The sequence below is a fragment of the Euprymna scolopes genome, chromosome 21 (genome assembly GCF_053919585.1).
Source record: "Euprymna scolopes isolate OS-2025 chromosome 21, ASM5391958v1, whole genome shotgun sequence".
Taxonomy (NCBI): Eukaryota; Metazoa; Mollusca; class Cephalopoda; order Sepiida; family Sepiolidae; genus Euprymna; species Euprymna scolopes.
The window spans coordinates 40579734-40597369 of record NC_136502.1 but is presented as its reverse complement, the minus strand read 5'-3'; the positions used below and the strand labels follow the sequence as shown (position 1 = coordinate 40597369).

The 17636-nt window shown below is 35.0% G+C and overlaps 1 protein-coding gene and 1 long non-coding RNA gene across 4 annotated transcripts in view; one reads left to right on the top strand and one right to left on the bottom strand.

The window, feature by feature from the left end:
* Positions 1-17283, bottom strand: part of LOC145242149 (uncharacterized) — a 51666-nt gene extending 34383 nt beyond the window's left edge. The window contains exon 1 of one of the 3 annotated variants that reach the window (XM_080105126.1): positions 17159-17283. In XM_080105126.1, the coding sequence (XP_079961252.1) occupies positions 17159-17272 (114 nt within the window). In that variant the 5' untranslated portion in view covers positions 17273-17283. Of the gene's footprint in view, positions 1-2273; positions 2337-4986; positions 5287-17158 lie in introns of those variants that run through there. The other 2 variants (XM_080105127.1, XM_080105128.1) reach the window with 2 other exon arrangements.
* Positions 17175-17636, top strand: part of LOC145242153 (uncharacterized) — an 87196-nt gene continuing 86734 nt past the window's right edge. The window contains exon 1 of the long non-coding RNA XR_013862660.1: positions 17175-17298. This is a non-coding gene — a long non-coding RNA (uncharacterized LOC145242153). The remainder of the gene's footprint in view (positions 17299-17636) is intronic.

Sequence of the window (17636 nt, the reverse complement as noted above, 5' to 3'; positions counted from 1 at the left end):
AAAGCTCCTTTCTTAGAACTGCATGCTTGTGGAACTCTTTTCCGTTTGTCTGCTTTCCAGCTGACTACAACATGGTCATGTTCAAGTCCAATGTAAACAAGTTCTTGGTGAGCCGTTCTCCTTAAGTAATCCAATTTACCAAATTTCCACTACTAACGATTACTACGGTATTGTCCCATTGACTACTGTACACTCATTAACCCTTACCCTCGAGTGGCTCCCGGGCCTTGATAAGTGGTGACTCCTTTGTAAAAAAAAAAAAAAAAAAAAAAATTTAGAAAAGCTCTTTTTAGCATGGAGCAGGGGGGGGGGGCGTTTACTTATTCTGTACTTTCTCATAACAATTTAATGAACAAAAGATATCGTAAAAAGCAATTAAAAACAAAAGAACATCCGGAAGGAAAGTTGAAACAGTAAGCATTAAGATAACAGCGAAAGCCGCTCCTTCTTCATGTTAAGAATGGTTTTCTTGTCCGCTTGACCGTATCTAATTATCCAGTGAAATGTACAGCAGAAACCGGAAGTCAAAAAGAGCAGACAATCTTGATTATAACTTAAGGATGACAAACAGGACACACACACACAAAAAAAAAAAAAAATGCAGTGGAATTACAGGTAGGTTGAGAAAGGATATACAATTTTGCATGCGAGAAATGTAAGACAATGGATAGGGATGCGCACTCAGATGTGGAGAAAATATATCTGGATGACAAAACTATTGAGGTTCCTATTTACAATGTCTCCCCATGGGACAGAGTTAGATACCAGGATCGTTTTCATCTACTAGTTGGCCAGTTGTGTACAAATCCCAAGAGTGATAGGAACCTTCTATCATGTCTGAAAGTGACACAATGTTCAACAAGCAAGATTGGCAATGCACCATTGCACCACCGTACAACTTCTGCTCTCTACCGATCCAAGTTATGACAAAAGGACCATTGCCAGCACCCTCAAAATCCATCGCTCGATTGGTACAGATAACAGGTCCATGCCCAAGGTGATGAAAACAAAGTTTCCGGCCACGGTTATAGTCTTTGGTGCAGTTTCAAGTGAGGGCCACATCATGCGACTTCACATCAACTTGAAAGTGTTCCTGAATGTGCTGAAGAAGCGTGTGGTAATCCCCTGGTGCAATCAGGTGACTTTTGGCAGACCCTTGGTGTGGCAGCAGGATTCGACACCGGCCTAGGCTTGGCTTCAGGAGTGCTACGATTTTGTACCCTTCTCTCACTGGTCCCCTCTCCTCTCTGAACCTGAACCCGTTGGATTACTTTATTTGGTCATACATCGAGAACATCACCAACATGACCTCCCACAACACCAAAGCCAGCCTGATCACCACCATCCACCCGCCACCCGGCAATTGTGGAAAAGGCATGCTTCTAGTTCTGGGCCCATATTGAGGCAATAATTGAGGCTGAAGGCAGCTACATTAAATAGATGTCAGCTCTACTACAGAATAAAGTTACCTGAATTGATTTTTTTCAAAAAAAGTTTTAAAATAAAGCTGTAGTATTGTTTACTTAAGGGCGACACTTTTATCATTCCACCCCGTAGTGTTTTTTGCGGTCATTGCTTTTAAATTTCTTGCTCAGAAAACTTTCAGCTCTGTAATGGCTGCTAAATGTTTGGGATTAGTTTCGTCTTACATTACTAGGCGAAATAATACGACGTATTAGGTTCTTGTTAAGATACAGTCGACAGATTGATTTTCTTAAATATGTTGTTTTATGAAAAAAAAAGTCGTGTCGAAAATAGTAATATATCCAAAAATTACGAAAATTAACCGAGTAGAAAATTATTTATAGTTAAAAGTAATTTTTTACGGAAAAGTGGGTGAAATTGGATTTTCCCTAGATGTAAACACCTTGAAGATTGCAAATACAGGATGCATACTTATCTCCCTTTTCGATACTTTAATCGCGTACTCTTTAAGACTATAGCAATGGACTTTTTTCTTTTTTTTTTTTTTACTAAGAACACAATAGCAGTTGTTCTACCCGATGTATTTTGGTAATTTTTGGATATATTACTATTTTTGACATGACAAGTACTCTTGTTTTTGCTTAAAACGACATTTAAAAAAATCGATCTTTCGTCTATCTTATCTTAGCATTAACAATCTTACACACACACACACACACACACACACACACACACACACACACACACACACACACAAAAAAAAGCACAGGTTTTAACGAATGCTAAAATGAAAATATTAAAACATTACGGTCAATGTGCGCTGTGTCTGTGTGCCCACTAAAACTTACTTTTTAAATGTTCATTTTCAGTCGTATTCGGCTCTGTTTTGAACGAATATCACCGACAAATATTTTTCATGATATTATTGCGCATGCGCAAAAATACAATGCACGCGCGTAAAAAAACATGGCCACCAGTGAAAACAATAGAGAATACATTTGATAATAAATGTCTTAATCTCATGGAAAATACTTAAATACTAAATGTGATGAGCCACTTAAAAAAAAAAAAGTAAGTTTTTAGTTAGCGCACATTGACTAAATCATCGTATCCTACCGAAAAAAAAACAACAAAAAAACGAGATACTACTTTTTTAGGCGATTGTGGAGATCCTGGAAATCTTAGCGGAAAGCAGAAAAATATGTGTTTTAGGACAGTTAACCATTTTTTTTTATGGGAGAAATTCTTTTACGTGTTGTTATTCCACCTCGCGATTTTAGACTTAGGATTAGTGGTTAAAAAAATTAATTTTCATAAAAAGTTAGAATGACCCAAAAATGGGGGATCATTTTGCCATAAACTCATATATGAAACTGTTTCCTCAGCCTAAATTTACTTATTTTCTTCTCTCCGACAAGGTTTTTAGAGTAATGTTCACACGTAATCGCCTAAAAAAGTAAAATTTCATTTTTGTTTTGTTTTTTGCTTCGACCGAAGGATGGCGGTGAAAGATAAAAATTTGGAATATAAAAGTTCAAATTTGTAAGCGTTAAAAATTAAATTCGAATTTTATTTCAGAAGAAGATTCAAGAAACAAAATTCAGTTTTAAGAGAGCACTGGCAACAATCATGGCGTTGTGGGCGAACCAAGCCCAAACGAAATCGGAAGAGTTTCAAAGTTTTGCGGATTTATAAATTTGCAAATAAACTTTTAACAGAGACGTTCTTTAAAAGTCAACTCTAAAATAAATAAATAAAATCATCTCAATAAGAACAATAAGGCCATTTTCTAAACTTTTGGTAAACTGGAATGAGTTTCTGCTTTTTCCTAATTATTTTATACTAAAATATGTTTGATATAATTTCTTGAGTTAAAACAAATAAGCCAGGATATAATATCTGTTCTGAGTCTTTTCAGTGCTTGCTCAGTAAAGGAGAAATCTTTCTAGACTGAGATAATTTAAATTTTTGTTCAAAAAGCTCCTTTTTTGGAAAGCTGGATTTTCCACACATTAAAAACCGACCTCGTGAGGAGACAAGTCAATAGGAAAGCTGATTAACAAATATTAACCGTTTAATTTAAATTAAACCTATCTAATTGATGTATAAAATTAATTAAAAAAAAAAAAAACAACAACAAATGAAACTTGTTTAACTTAAATTATAAATTAATTTCACGCATGAATTAATTTAAACATAAATTAATGTTTGATCGTATTATTAGTCAACATTAAATAAAACATCTCATTATATAGGTTAACAATTTTTTTTATTATCCGGATCCCCAGATTAGAATTCGGTTTTTAGAGTGCCATCCTTCCTTGCATTGCCCCCTCCTCCAAAATGGGTGGAGGCTGGGTTTATCGCCTGTAACCCTGACTGGGAAATGCCAACGTCCGATTTTTGTCATCGGGCATCGTGCTCAGAAGTAGCCACACCCCACATTAAGCTCGACCCCGAGTTACATCTAACCATAGGGAGGGGATGCAAGCAAATCATGATTTTACATAAAAATAGGGGATAATTTGGTTATATTGAAGATATTAGCTTTAAGATGGTTGTAAATCGAAACAACATTATTTTGATTAAATCTAAGAATTTAAATCTACGGTTTTTTATAATGGTAGAATCATCAATTGCGTGTTATATATATATATATATATATATATATATATATATATATATATATATATATATATATATATATATATATATATGAACAAATGATTAATAAACCATGTTAAAACACATCTTGAAAAAGAGTTAAAAACATTTAATTTTAAAAAAGGAAGTACAAGATAAGTGGATAGCATATATATATATATATGCTAATCCTGAAAAAGAACCCTTCCCCCCCCCACAAAGATGCATATGATACAAAAAAACAAAGGTGATTCTATAGACTTTTCACTAAACCCAAATAGACTTATGCAAAACTAAAATTAAAATGTCACCGTGACCTTTATTAGTTGGGACTTAGGATTAGTGTCTGCTGTATTTTGTTTCATTTTCTATTTTTGAGCGATTATCCACACTCCTCAAATGCCCGTCTTATGTCGGTCATGATTTTCTTGTTCTAAATTCTAACTTAAGACTCAGCACTACTTGTTTCAAACTTAACAAACGCTTTAAAATGAGGCAAAACACACACACACACACACACACACACACACATCGTAGAGTACTTTATCTTGTCTTTGGTAACATTTATTTGTTATATATTTGTTTAAAACAAATATATAACAAATATTTGTTTTGTTGTTTGTTTGTTCGTTTGTTTTTTCCCACTTTTTCGTTTTGTTGCGAATACTGCAAAATGCCCAACTTAGTTAACTTGCGGTTAGGGTTTAATAATAGCAATTCGATTCAAATTCTGGAGAAATATCAGAAAAAAAATTACTTTTAGGTTCAATTTGCAAAACGGGAGTGATTCTATAAAAACAAATTCGTTGTTCTATGGAGAGTAATAGTGAAAAACAGTTTTCATCGTATAAGAATAAGCGACCACAAACTAGTAAATTGCAAATAATAAAAATAAAAACAAAGGATAAAAATGATTACCTGCGTTGCGTCGATTGGCAAAGTAATTAGCTAAAATCTTGGAAGGGCGGGGGCCATTTTTTGTTCAACTTAAATTAACAAAACATGCAACATGTTTTTCTATTTGGCTTTTTTACCCTTAACCATATTTAGAACGCAAGAAGGACGTGAAATCCCCCCCTCATTCTCCCTCTTTCCGACTGCGCCTATTTATTTGAAGGGGGTTGGGGAGGAAAGTGAGTGACGTAGGGCAATGCCGGATTTTCTTGTACTCAAATTATTATTATCGTCTAAAGAAAAGAGTAGAAGAGAAAGATAGGAAAAGAGAGAGAAAGAAAAAGAAAGAAAGATTCAGAAAGAAAGGGACAACACTGAGTGAGGGGGAAAAAGACAGAGAAAAAAGGATTTAAAAAAAAGAGAAGGGGAAAATAGAAAGAAAGAAAACAAAGACAGAGACAAAAAGGAAGAGAGAGAGAGAGAGAGAGAGAGAGAGAGAGAGAGAGAGAGAAAGAAATAAAGAAATGGCTGCTGTTTTAGCTGTACTGACCCGACGTGGCCCGGGAGTTTATTGTATTTTATTATTTTTTACTTGTACATTTTTGTTTCGCTTTCTTTTTCTTTTTCGATATTATTCTCCGCTATAATAACGAAATCAGGTAAATGCTATCCTACGCTACAACAGAACTTCAACCACTCTAATTTGTTTTTTAGGGGTATTCGAAGTCACTGACAACGAGTCTGATAATCAAACCTGTCGTAAATTAATCGTTTGCATGGTTTGAACCCCTGGACTTGGGATTATTTTGCGCCATTTCACCGCCTTCGGTAGTGTTTTTCTTACATGATACGTCCGCGTGCGAACGGGCGTGTTGTGTCTTCGCGGAAGAATCTTTAAGCGGCCATTTGAAATGAAAAAGTTTCTCTCTCTCTCTCTCTCTCTCTCTCTCTCTCTCTCTCTCTCTATATATATATATATATATATATATATATATATATATATATATATATATATATATAAAATGTGTGTGTGTGTGTGTGGTTCATTTTTATTTTGTCTTACGTAGTTTTTAATTGATCTGAAAAAGAAATCAAGATTTCACGAGCGGTTTGCAAAAACATAAGCACCAAACGTATTTTTATGTTTTTCGTTTGTTTTTTTTGGGGGGGTATTCAATTATAGAACTTGTGTAGTTTAACAGGTGCTTCTGTAATTTAGTTAATCGTTTTACCGTAAGTAATGCGCCGACATTTACCGAGTAGAATACCGTTTAACATTTCACAAAAATTCTGTTTACATTAGGGAGGGGTGTGGGGGCAGGGGCGCGGCCGCCCCAGCACCACCACTTCCACCGCGATGTGATAAGACCCTTCACTACGCCCGTTCGCGCGCAGACGTATCATGTAAGAAAAACACTACCGAAGGCGGTGAAATAGCGCAAGGTCCAAGGGTTCATACCATGCAAACGGTAACTTTGCGACGGGTTTGATTATCAGATTCGTTGTCAGCGAATTAGAGTGGTCGAGGTTCTGTTGTAGCGTAAGGTAACATTTACCCGAAATTCTACTATTTTTAGGCAATTACGTGTGTCTGAAAAACTTGACAGAAATCAAAAAAAAAGTTATTTGTATTTGGAATTGGGGATCAGTTTCGCATATAAAATTTGGGACTTACGCAGTTTACGGACCGTGCTATTTTTTATTTTGGATTTTAAAGTTAAATTCCATTTTTACGGTATCTTTTGTTTATTAAATTGTTAGGTGAAAGTATAGAATAATACATGTTTAGAATGGGTTTATAAATAATAATAACGTTATTATTTCAGCACCGTAAACTGCAGAAGTACCTAAAATTTAAAGGTTCGTTTATAAAGTTAACATAAAAAGATAACTACTGTTTGAGGACAGTTAACAATTTTATTTTTAGATGGGAGATTAATCATTTGAGTTTTAGGATGTTTTTTATTATTATTATTTGTTTCTTTTTTTTTTTTCTTTTTGAAGGGAGAGTCTACTTTTTTAAAGCGATTACATGTGAGTTTAGTAGTTTTCACGTGATCTTGAGGTCAGTGATAAAAAGAAATTGAGTACTTGTACAGTTTAATCAAGACATTAAAAAAATGAAACTATCGAAAAAAGGTTATATTGTACGTATCCGTTTTGGAGTGAAGATCGAATAGTTTTGTTTTTTTTAATTTTTTATTTCTACAGTGAAAAAACACGTTTTTATGAGAGCGCGATGAAGTAGGCCATTATGGAATTTTTGAACACGTCACGGGAAGATAACTCAATTTAAATCGCCGACACTCCCTCCCCATCTTTAATACTAGCTTTTCTTCCTAAAAATCGAACATTTTGCTCGGTATCATAACAAACGGATTTTTTTTTCGCTGTAAAAAAAAAAACAAAAAAAAACTACTTGATGAAATGAAGTGAAATTTTTTTCCGGAGAACTTCGTTCCATAACGGATACGTACAATATAACCTGTTTTCAATATTTTCATTTTTAATGTCTTTATTAAACTGTACAAGTACCAGAAATTGGTTCTTTAAAAAGCTTGAATAACCTGGAAATGGGCGATGATTTTACGTTTAATTTTGTTTATGAAACTGATCCCCTACTTTAAAATAACTTTTTTTTTTTTTTTTTGGAGAGGGAGAAAGTTTTCTTTCTGCCAAATTTTTCAAGGTGTCCACATGTAATCGCCTAAAAAGTAGAATCTCAATTTTGAAGCAGGGGAAAGGGAGGGTGTGAATCTACAACTTTAGTTTCTTTCTTTTTTAAACTATGCGACTTTTTAAAATAAGGTTTCAAAAGTTTCATTTAATAAGTTCGATTCCAGATTTACAATGCCTCCCCACGGGACAGAGTTAAACACCAGGGTCGTTTTTTTTTTTTATTTGGAGAAAAGGAACAAAAATAAAAATTGTCTCAGTCGTGAAGGATTTCTCCTCCACTGACAGAGAACAAGAAATTGAAGTGTACCTGAAGACGAAGTGACATCAGGTTTTTAATTATTTCGTCTTTACTTACATGTAAGCTGTACAGTACACGGCGCTTCTACACTATTAGGACGAAATTTCGGAAATCGTCATACTGAATTTTACATGAAATCAATGGTGTCTACGTATTCCTAGTATTTTTAAAGATGATTATATCCAAAAAATACGAAAATCAATAAGATAGAAAATTATTTATTAAAGAAAATAAAAAATAGAATTTGATGAAAATGATCGTAAGAGATAGGAGAGTTCAAAAGGGAGGTAATTTTCCCTTTCGATTTAAATAAGATGGCCGCAATTTTCCACCTGTTAAAACGATAAAAGTTTTTTTTTTTTAATAATTCGGTAATATTCCGGTAATTTCGACTGCATAATTTTGAAGCTATCATTGTAATTTATTAGAATTGATTAAAAAAATCAGTAGAAAATATTGTTTTTTATCTGAAAACTCCATTTATCGACTACAAAATTTCGTTCTGATAGTGTAGAAGCGCCCTACAGTCTCTTGTTGAATCACATTTTTTAAGAAGACAAGTGGTCTCACTAGCGACAACAAATGCAGGTTCGATTATACATAAGTTGAGAGTGTGGACCACCTGACATTCCGCTGAAGAACGGCTACTAATGCGACAGAATAGCGGCATGTAAATATCCCCATTGGACGATTTGTAAAAAATTGAATATGCAATGTAGCAGGTTGTCCAGGGAACATGTATCAGAAAAAACCGTTGGAAAGAAGTCATACACTATCCACTATGACTATGCAATTCTTAACACTACGTTCTTAGAAAACAAAGCTAATGATATGGAGCAAGAAAAAGAGAGTCACAACCCTAGTTGAAGTCAGTGCCCCTAATTGTGCTGTCTTGAACAGTGCCAAAAGAAGATAACGAAATACTACGAAAGGAAATAAGAATCTTAGGAAGATCTCCATCATTCCAGTCATCATAGGTGCTACCGAACTTATGAAAAAGAATTTCAAAAACTACCCGGCAAACATACTCTGTGAAACAAGTGCAAGAAAGATCCAAACAATTGCACTTAAAGGGACAGTTGGGGTCTTGGAAATAGCGAGTGAATGTCTGGCATCAACTAGGATACCCCAGCTCCAGTAAAATCAAGAAGATAAGAAAATTGAAAAAAAAAGTATATAGAAATTTGGCCTTAGAGTTGAGCACAAAGTATTACAGTATAACCCGGATATAAGAGGCTTTCTCCCCTACAGCTCTCTTATATTCGGGTTAGACTGTACATTAACACAGGTTCTAATTTGGGACAAGATGTTTATGGGGAAATATGTTTATTTAATTATATTTCACCTTTTATTTATACTAGTCCTTTAATTTATGAAGCTCAATGTAACTACAGAGCATATATAAATAAATAACAAAACCTTATATTCCAAATTTCAAGATGTTCATCAGAAGAAAAAGAACACCAAAAAATTCAAACATGGCGTAACAAATTGAAAAATAATTCCAGTTTCAGATTTCGTAATCACGTCCATACTCCTTTATTTTCTTTTAAAGTTGATAAGTTCTTTTTCTTCTGATGAGTTTAGAGCGGAATAAATGAAAAAAAACTGACATAATAATTGCATGAACGATTCTGCGCTTATGAAACAGGTGCTGTCAAGAATTGTGCATTTCAATATACTTAAAGAAATAAATGGTAAGATGGTCAACATCTTGAAATAGTCTGTAAATGACTATATATATATATATATATATATATATATATATATATATATATATATATATAGACTTATATATAATATGCTAAGTTCGTGTAATTCAGTAAATTTTCATATACCAATAGATTTTAAGCCAAAAATGGTTGACTTAAGGATTAAGCTACAAAATTATCACATTTCATAATTGAGCATTAATATACTGTGTGTGCAAAATCAAGACTTCGAGACAAGGTGTTGATGGCAACAAAAAGTGTATTTCATTTTACGTTACAATTGTTTCAATGTCTAGTTCGACAATTTCAAGCATTATATCGGTGGTTTTTGAAAATTTTCAAACGATATAATGCTTGAAATTGTCGAACTAGACATTGAAACAATTGTAATGTAAAATGAAATACACTTTTTGTTGCCATCAACACCTTGTCTTGAAGTCTTGATTTTGCACACACAGTTGGCATTATGCTTATTTTGGCTGCTGTTAAGTAGCTAAGTGAAATTACAATGATCAACATTGTTCAAACGCCTTAAGCTTCATTTGTTTACACAAAGAGCATTGCATTATATGCTATTGGCAGTTTGTTATTTCAATCACCAATATGCTTAACCCAAGATAGGGCGTATTTATAGTCATCCACAGAGAGACTGTTTTGCTGTATCACAGCTTTTTAGTACAACTAGACTAGCAGCTGTTTCAAGCTAGGATCAAAATTTGATTGCTTAGGCAACAGTCTGTGCTTTTAACCGTTATATTTTGTCCGTTGCTAAGTAGGTTGGTGAAATTGCAATGATGACCATCAAGCAGATTCACACTATTTTAAATAGTGTAACCCAAAGAGTGGATGTGGTATTGCAGTGATTGTTGTAGTGAAAGTGATGTTCAAATGGCGAAAAAATGAACGGAAAGATATTTTGGTATTTCTTAGAACTGCACGCCTGTGGAACTCTGTTCCGTCTGCCTGCTTCCCACCTGACTACAACTTGGATGTCTTCAAGTCCAACGTAAACAAATTCCTAATGAACCGCCCCCTTAAGTAAACACTTCATCAAATCTCCACACTAACGTACTGTACTTGCAATAACCCTTATCCCTGAGTGGCTTCCGGGCCTTGATAAGTGGTGACCACCGTGTAAAAAAAAAAAGAAAAAAAGTGCTGTGAGTATCCCAGACTCAGGGTTGAGCAACACCAGATAACATCTCACCTGCTTTCTATTCTAAAAGCGTTGACACCAGTCATGTTGCAAGAAGTCAAGTCACTTCAAACGCCCTCAAGCCAGGTCTTCCTTATACTTTCATGCCTGAGGTATACCCATATTGACTGTACTAAAACAGCACTCACCCTAGGCGAGTTGAACTGACTTCCTTCAAAGGACAAAGTTTCATAGGACTATCAAATTCATCAGCCAGTCCCCAGTCACTTACATATCCTTTTCAGGAAAGATGAAAACGTTATTTTTTTTTTTGGTGCAGTTTTTTTTTTTTTTTGTACAATTTTTGCAGGGTGGTGTCAATATCTTCCTACATACATTGTCTGATATTTTCAAATGGTCACCCATCTAGGCTCAATGTTGCTTGATTTCAATGATCCAACAGAAACAGATGTGTAAACATATGTATATATATATATATATATATATATATATATATATAAGAGCAAATAGTTGATAAAACATGTTAAAAAACACTTTGAAAAAGAGTTAAAAACATATATAATCTGAAAAGGAAACACTTGATAAGTGGATAGTCCTTAATCCGCAGAGTTTCGAAGAAATACTTTCCTTCTCATCATAGGGTAGGAATTAGCAAAATGCGGGATTGGATTTTGCATACAAAAGTATTTGATGAAACTACAAGTAAGTCAAAGATCTTACTTGATAACAAAAAGTGAAGCAGAGGGAATATGGTGAAGAAAAAGGTGATTACACGTGAATGGATAGTCTGGTGAAAGGTAAATATATATATATATATATATATTTTATTACATTTTCACCCCAAACAAGGCACATTGCCACTTTGGTGTAGGGGGCTACTATCAGGGATACAGGCATCAAGAGTACGGTGTAGGATGTTGGGCAGCAAGATGTCGGTTCACGTTGTACTTGAACTTCTGCATGTCAGTACAGATGGGGAAGCAGGGAATTCTAAAGTCTAGTTGTCCTGGGGAAGAAACTACTGGAGTAGAAGGCTCTCTTACATCTAGGTATCTCAACTGTGAAGGGGTGGGATTTTGCTGCTTGTTGGGTTTGTCAGGGGTATTTACATCGAGGAGGCATAAGTGCTTGCAGTTCGTTAGAGCATTCACCAATAAAGTACTTGTAGAACAGGCAAAGGGATGCAACGTTTCGTCGATGGGACAGAGGCTGAAGCTTAGATGCCAGTTCAGGACCTATCAGATTGGTGACTCTCTTTTGAACCTTGTCTAGGAGCGAGAGACTAGTGGCAGATGCACTAGCCCAAATATGACAAGAATACTCCATACATGAGCGAATGGTGGCCTTATGGAGGTATGATACTTTCAGGCATTTGTATCTTTCTAGTACAGTAAAGAGAACCTACCTTCTTCGCAGTGGTCCTGGCGATACTCACAATGTAATTGTTCCAACTCATGTTTCCTGAGAGCATTAGGTCGAGGAGTTTAAAGGATATACTTTCAGATATTGGCCATTGTTATTGGTGGTAGAGAAGGTTTCTTGTAATTATTGAAGGAAACTAGTTTAGTCTTGGCAGCATTGAATGTGACCATCCATTTATGTCCCCATTTCACTACAAATTGGAGGTCATCCTCTAGTGTTTCTGCCATTTCTTTAGATATTATGAATATTAGGAACAATAAAGGTCCAAGGATAGACCCTTGGGGTACTCCCGCATTTTGGGGTATTGGCTATCTCCGCCCTACCCCCACATAAAAAACAACTTTGTGCCTCACTTTGCTTCCATGTGGAAGCAAGTATATATGGTCATTATGTAGCAACCTAATTTTGCGGTCGTAAGCAAAAAAGAAATAAATGTACAAAACGAAAAAAAAATAATAACTTAAATCCATGAAAATAATTCAAACCTGTTTTTATTTTCATTTTTCATATTCTCATCTCATGCTTGAGGTTAGACGTTTCATGTCATCAACTAATCTTGACCATGACTTAAGCGACCATTTTGTGGGTTTTGTTTTCAAGTACTTTCTTCGGTTTGTGTCTGTACGATTTGTCTACATTTTCATTTTCACGTTAAACGTTTCGTGAATGACTTCCAACTTTTTATCTGTCTTTTACCATTTTGCTTGTTCTGTCTGCCAGGATCAACGCATTCTCAACTAGTGATGGGACAATTCCAATTCTGAAGAAGGTCGGAGGTTACATTGACCAAAATGTGAAAATGACACTCAATATGAGAACAGTAGTCCAAAGAATCCAAATAACACAAATATCTAAAAAATTCAGAGACATTTTTTATTCATATTCTTTGGGACTTTTCCTAATGCATCTACAATTATTGGCATTATATTGATTTTCTTTGCATGCCACATTCCTTTCCATTTTCTAGCAAGGTCTGTGTGTTTGTTTCATTTTTCTGTCTCTTTGATCTTCACCTTGTGGCTGCTAACACGACAAAATCTACAATTTGGCTGTTTCTTTCCTTCTTGTTAATTATCATGACATCCGGTTTCTTTATTTGAATGAGTTTATCTGTTTGTACCTCCATGCCCAAAAGGATTTTGTGGTTTTTTGTTTCCAGTACTTTCTTTGGTTTGTTCTTGTACGATTTGTCCACATTTTAATTTTCCGTCTTCTCACCTCAAACTTGAGATTAGATGTTTCATGGTCCAACTTTTTCTGTCTGTTGACATTCTGCTTGTGCCACCCACCAAGATCAGATTGTTATCAACTTATCTCTTCCTTGTCTTAAGTGACCTACTAAGTGACTTTGAGCCATCGCTGTCACTTTTTGTGACACTAATTATTGCATGTTCTGAATTTAATGGAGTTCAGGTCAGTTCCAAGCTTATAGATACTGCATGAGTATTTGCCTTATAGGACAGATATCAGCTTTTTAGCATAAGATATCATATGGTTTGTCTTCATCATATTTGCCTTGAAGCCACTCCTTTCAAATGCTAATTTCCAAGGGTTAAATGCTGTACTCACTTCTGTCACACAAGGTGCAGTGACAACAATATCAACTGCATTCAGAATCTCCCTCAGTTTTTTAAGGTTTTTGTCAGCTCATCAAGGAATATTACAGACAAAAGTGGGCCAAGTACTGATCTTTGGTATACTCCTGGTATTGTTTTAGGAGTTCAAAGAGCACATTAGCAATGATCATGGCCGTGGTTGATTTTAGAGTTATTTTAGTGTCAGTTTGCCTATTGGAACCAACTTTATCAACTTCTCTTTTCATGGGAGACGGCTTTCAGCACTTGCAGCAAATGAAAATATTACATATAGCACCAGCAATATACCTTTTATTGCACCACTTACCGCATGTTCTACCAGTTCGAAGCTTACAGACACTGCATGCATATTTGTCTTGTGGAGCAGATAGTGTCAGTGTTAGATTTCATATGTTTCCCCTTTCAACTTGTTAGATCGAATACTTATTTTGGCACTTCTACAGAATTGGAATGACGTTTTCAGAAATCGTAATACTGAATTTCACATGGAAACTATGGTATCTATGTATTCCTCATATTTTTAAGAGTATTATATAAAAAAAATTACAAAAATTAATAGGTAGAATTTTTTTTATTTAAGAAAATAAAAAAATAGAATTTGATGCCACATCTGGGCAGGAGCTGCTAGAAGCAGCTTATCCTGCCTTAACAGAGTTCAAAATAGACTTCGTTGCTTAGTGGTGGATGCCTTTTTCTCTTCCCAGCAACCTCTTTCCCACAGAAGAGACGTTGCGAGCCTGTCTCTGCTTTATGGTTATTTCCATGGCAAGTGCTCGTCTGAGCTCCAATCTATGGTCCCCCCCTCGCCAAACTTTCATGAAAAACACTTGTCTAGTTGAAACCACTATCAATAATTTTCCCCACTCTTTATCTGTGCCTAAACCAAAACGTAGATTCCATGAACAAAGCATCTTTCTTAGAACTACACGTTTGTGGAACGCTATTCCGATTGCCTGTTCTGCATCAGACTACAGTTTGGTTATCTTCAAGTCCAACATAAACAAATTCTTGATGAACCGTCTCCTTAAGTAATCCAATTTATCAAATTTCCACTACTAACAATTACTATGATATTATTCCATTAACTACTGTACACTCAATAACACTTATCCTCGAGTGGCCTCCGCGCCTTGATAAATGGTGATCCCCTATGTAAAAAAAAAAATTACTATTTTCTAAGTCAGAATCTATTCTATCTAACACTTATCATTGACAAGTTTTTTTTACTTTGAAGTATTATTTTTTTAGCTCCTTACATCAAGTAGCTTTATGCCTTGTCTGGAGTGATTTCCATTAAAAGAAAAAGTCTTGAACTTAACAAGCAGGTCTTCCATTAATTCACAGGCAAACACTAAATCATCATCCTAAAGCATCTCTTCCGGACAACCCACACAAAACTCCTAAGACCATGCTTCTAAGACATAAATGAAAACAACAAACTTAGTACAGAACCCTGATGTATTCGTACTTTAACATTAAAGCTGTCGATAAATGTGCTGTTAGTTCTAATACAACCTTTGAGTATTTATGTACATCGCTTGAACAACCATCACCAGCCATTCATTTGCTTTTATCTTTCACAAAGGCCACCCTTACAACATCTTTTGTTACTCTAATAAAAGCTTCCACCAGATACACAAAAGCAAAATACGCCTTCTTACAAAGGTACTTCTCTCCCATTTGTATTAGGATAAATGAAGCACCAGTGGTTCTTTGTCCAGGCATAAATCCGAACTCCATTAATGAGAATTCGTAGGCATTACAATATAAATTTCACAAGTTTTCAAAATTGTGGTCAAGACAGTCACTCCTTGGGCATTCATGAAATTTGATTTTCTTATTTAAAAATAAAACTACTGAATTGATTTATGTAATTTTTGGAATATGATATTTGCTGCACATTGCTTGAACATTGAACAACATTCACGGACCACTTGTTTGCCACTAATTTACACAAAACCCACCAGAGGGCATTCATTGTCACACTGCCAAAAGTAAAGGCAGCGATTCTTAAAAGAAGAATTGTGATTGGTTGAACAATACAAAAGCAATTAAATATTCTCGGCCTTCTGGAAGTGGGTTTAACACATAATTGAGCATAAAATTTTAGCAAATAAAACTATTGATTTTCTATTGATATCTATTATATGATTACTGTAAAAAAATAAATAAAATTCAAGAGAAACTAATGAAGTGATTTATTGTTGTGGTTTTCATTGCTTCTATTACTTCAGCTACCAAAAGGAGAAAAGATCATCATCTTTATGGCTGCTAAGTCACCATTCAATGAGTCAACTAATTTTGTGCCTGAGAGACGAACAGCTGTTTCTGTTGTCAAAAGAAGAGAATAGAAAATTCGTGGGGATCTTAAAGGAATCTCTAACGTTATGCAAAAGAATCATTATTAAGTGAAACGATTAATTTGCCTATGAGGTTGGCAATATGGGAAATTTACAAATAGAAAGATGAGATCTGAACCTGTGTTTATGAAGAGGTGCTGTAGCGGTCGTAAATGATATAAAGACTTTTCTCTCGTAAAGCAACGTCCCTGCTTGGCGATTTGGCCACACACTGACTAATCAGCTTATGGGGTGCATTGGTTTCATCTGTCCCCTGAGGAATTTCTTTAGCTCCTTGGGAATCACAGTCGCTCAACAGAGAAAAACCTGGAAGCATCTACAAAAGACCCCCCCCTCTCTCTCTCTCTCTCTCTCTCTCTCTCTCTCTCTCTCTCTCTTGTTCCTGTCCACTGGACATTCCAGCATTGATGATCTTCACCCAAAGATAACTGTTAGCAAGCCTTTTGACAGCCCCCAAAAAACTTTCAACTCTTCCTTTTCTTCTCGAAAACCCTTTCGTTGTTATGTTAAAACAGTTTTTGTTTTACGTGCTACATTTTCGTTTTTTTTTTTTTTTTCATTTCATGAAAATCGCTCCAGACAAGGCATGAAGCCACTTGATGTAAGGAGCTAAAAAATACTACTTCAAGGTCAAAAACTTGCCAACCATAGGTGTGAGATGGAATAGATTCTGGCTCAGAAAACAGCAATTATTCCCTCTTTGTCAGAAACGACGCTCATGAAATGTGAGGATAAAAGGGTAAAATCAGGGAAGTAAGAGTTACGGGGCTGCCGAAAACAAATCCCAGATCAACTTTCTACTATCAATGTATATAGAAGTGTATCATGTATCTCTAAAATTCACTTTAATTATTGTAGCATTCAAATAAAAGACGCCATTTTTTTTTTTTTTCAGAGAAGTCACAAATTTCATCCACATGAATTAATACATATTCCATTTTTAAATGTACAAACGATGGCGACTGGCTTTTTACCTGAACTTTTGGTGACAAACAATGTTGCAATTCTTTGAAAAGAAGGTCGGCTCCAATATTCCACTGTAAATCTGGACGCATTTTCTCCAAGATTTCCTTTGGATCTTCCAACATCTCAACAAGTTGAATCTAAAAATAAGGTAAGCAGAAATATAAATAAATAAATAAATAAAACGGGATTTTTTTAGGAAGAATTATGTTTATGTGACTAGATTATTGGATTGAAAAGGATTGATATGAAACTTGTGTTTTCTGAAAAAAAAAGTAAAACTTGCAATTTGATTAGAAAATCTGGTGAACAGAGAAAATGATTGTTTTTCTTATCATGTGAATAAGAATTTTTGTCAACAAGCAGGCCAACTGGCACCGGTCACTTAAGGTGAGTGGACAGCAATGTTTAACATTTTCCCCAGAATTTGGGAAAAACTGGAATAAATTCCATTTCAGTAAGAGTGAGAGAGATAGATGATGTAATAAT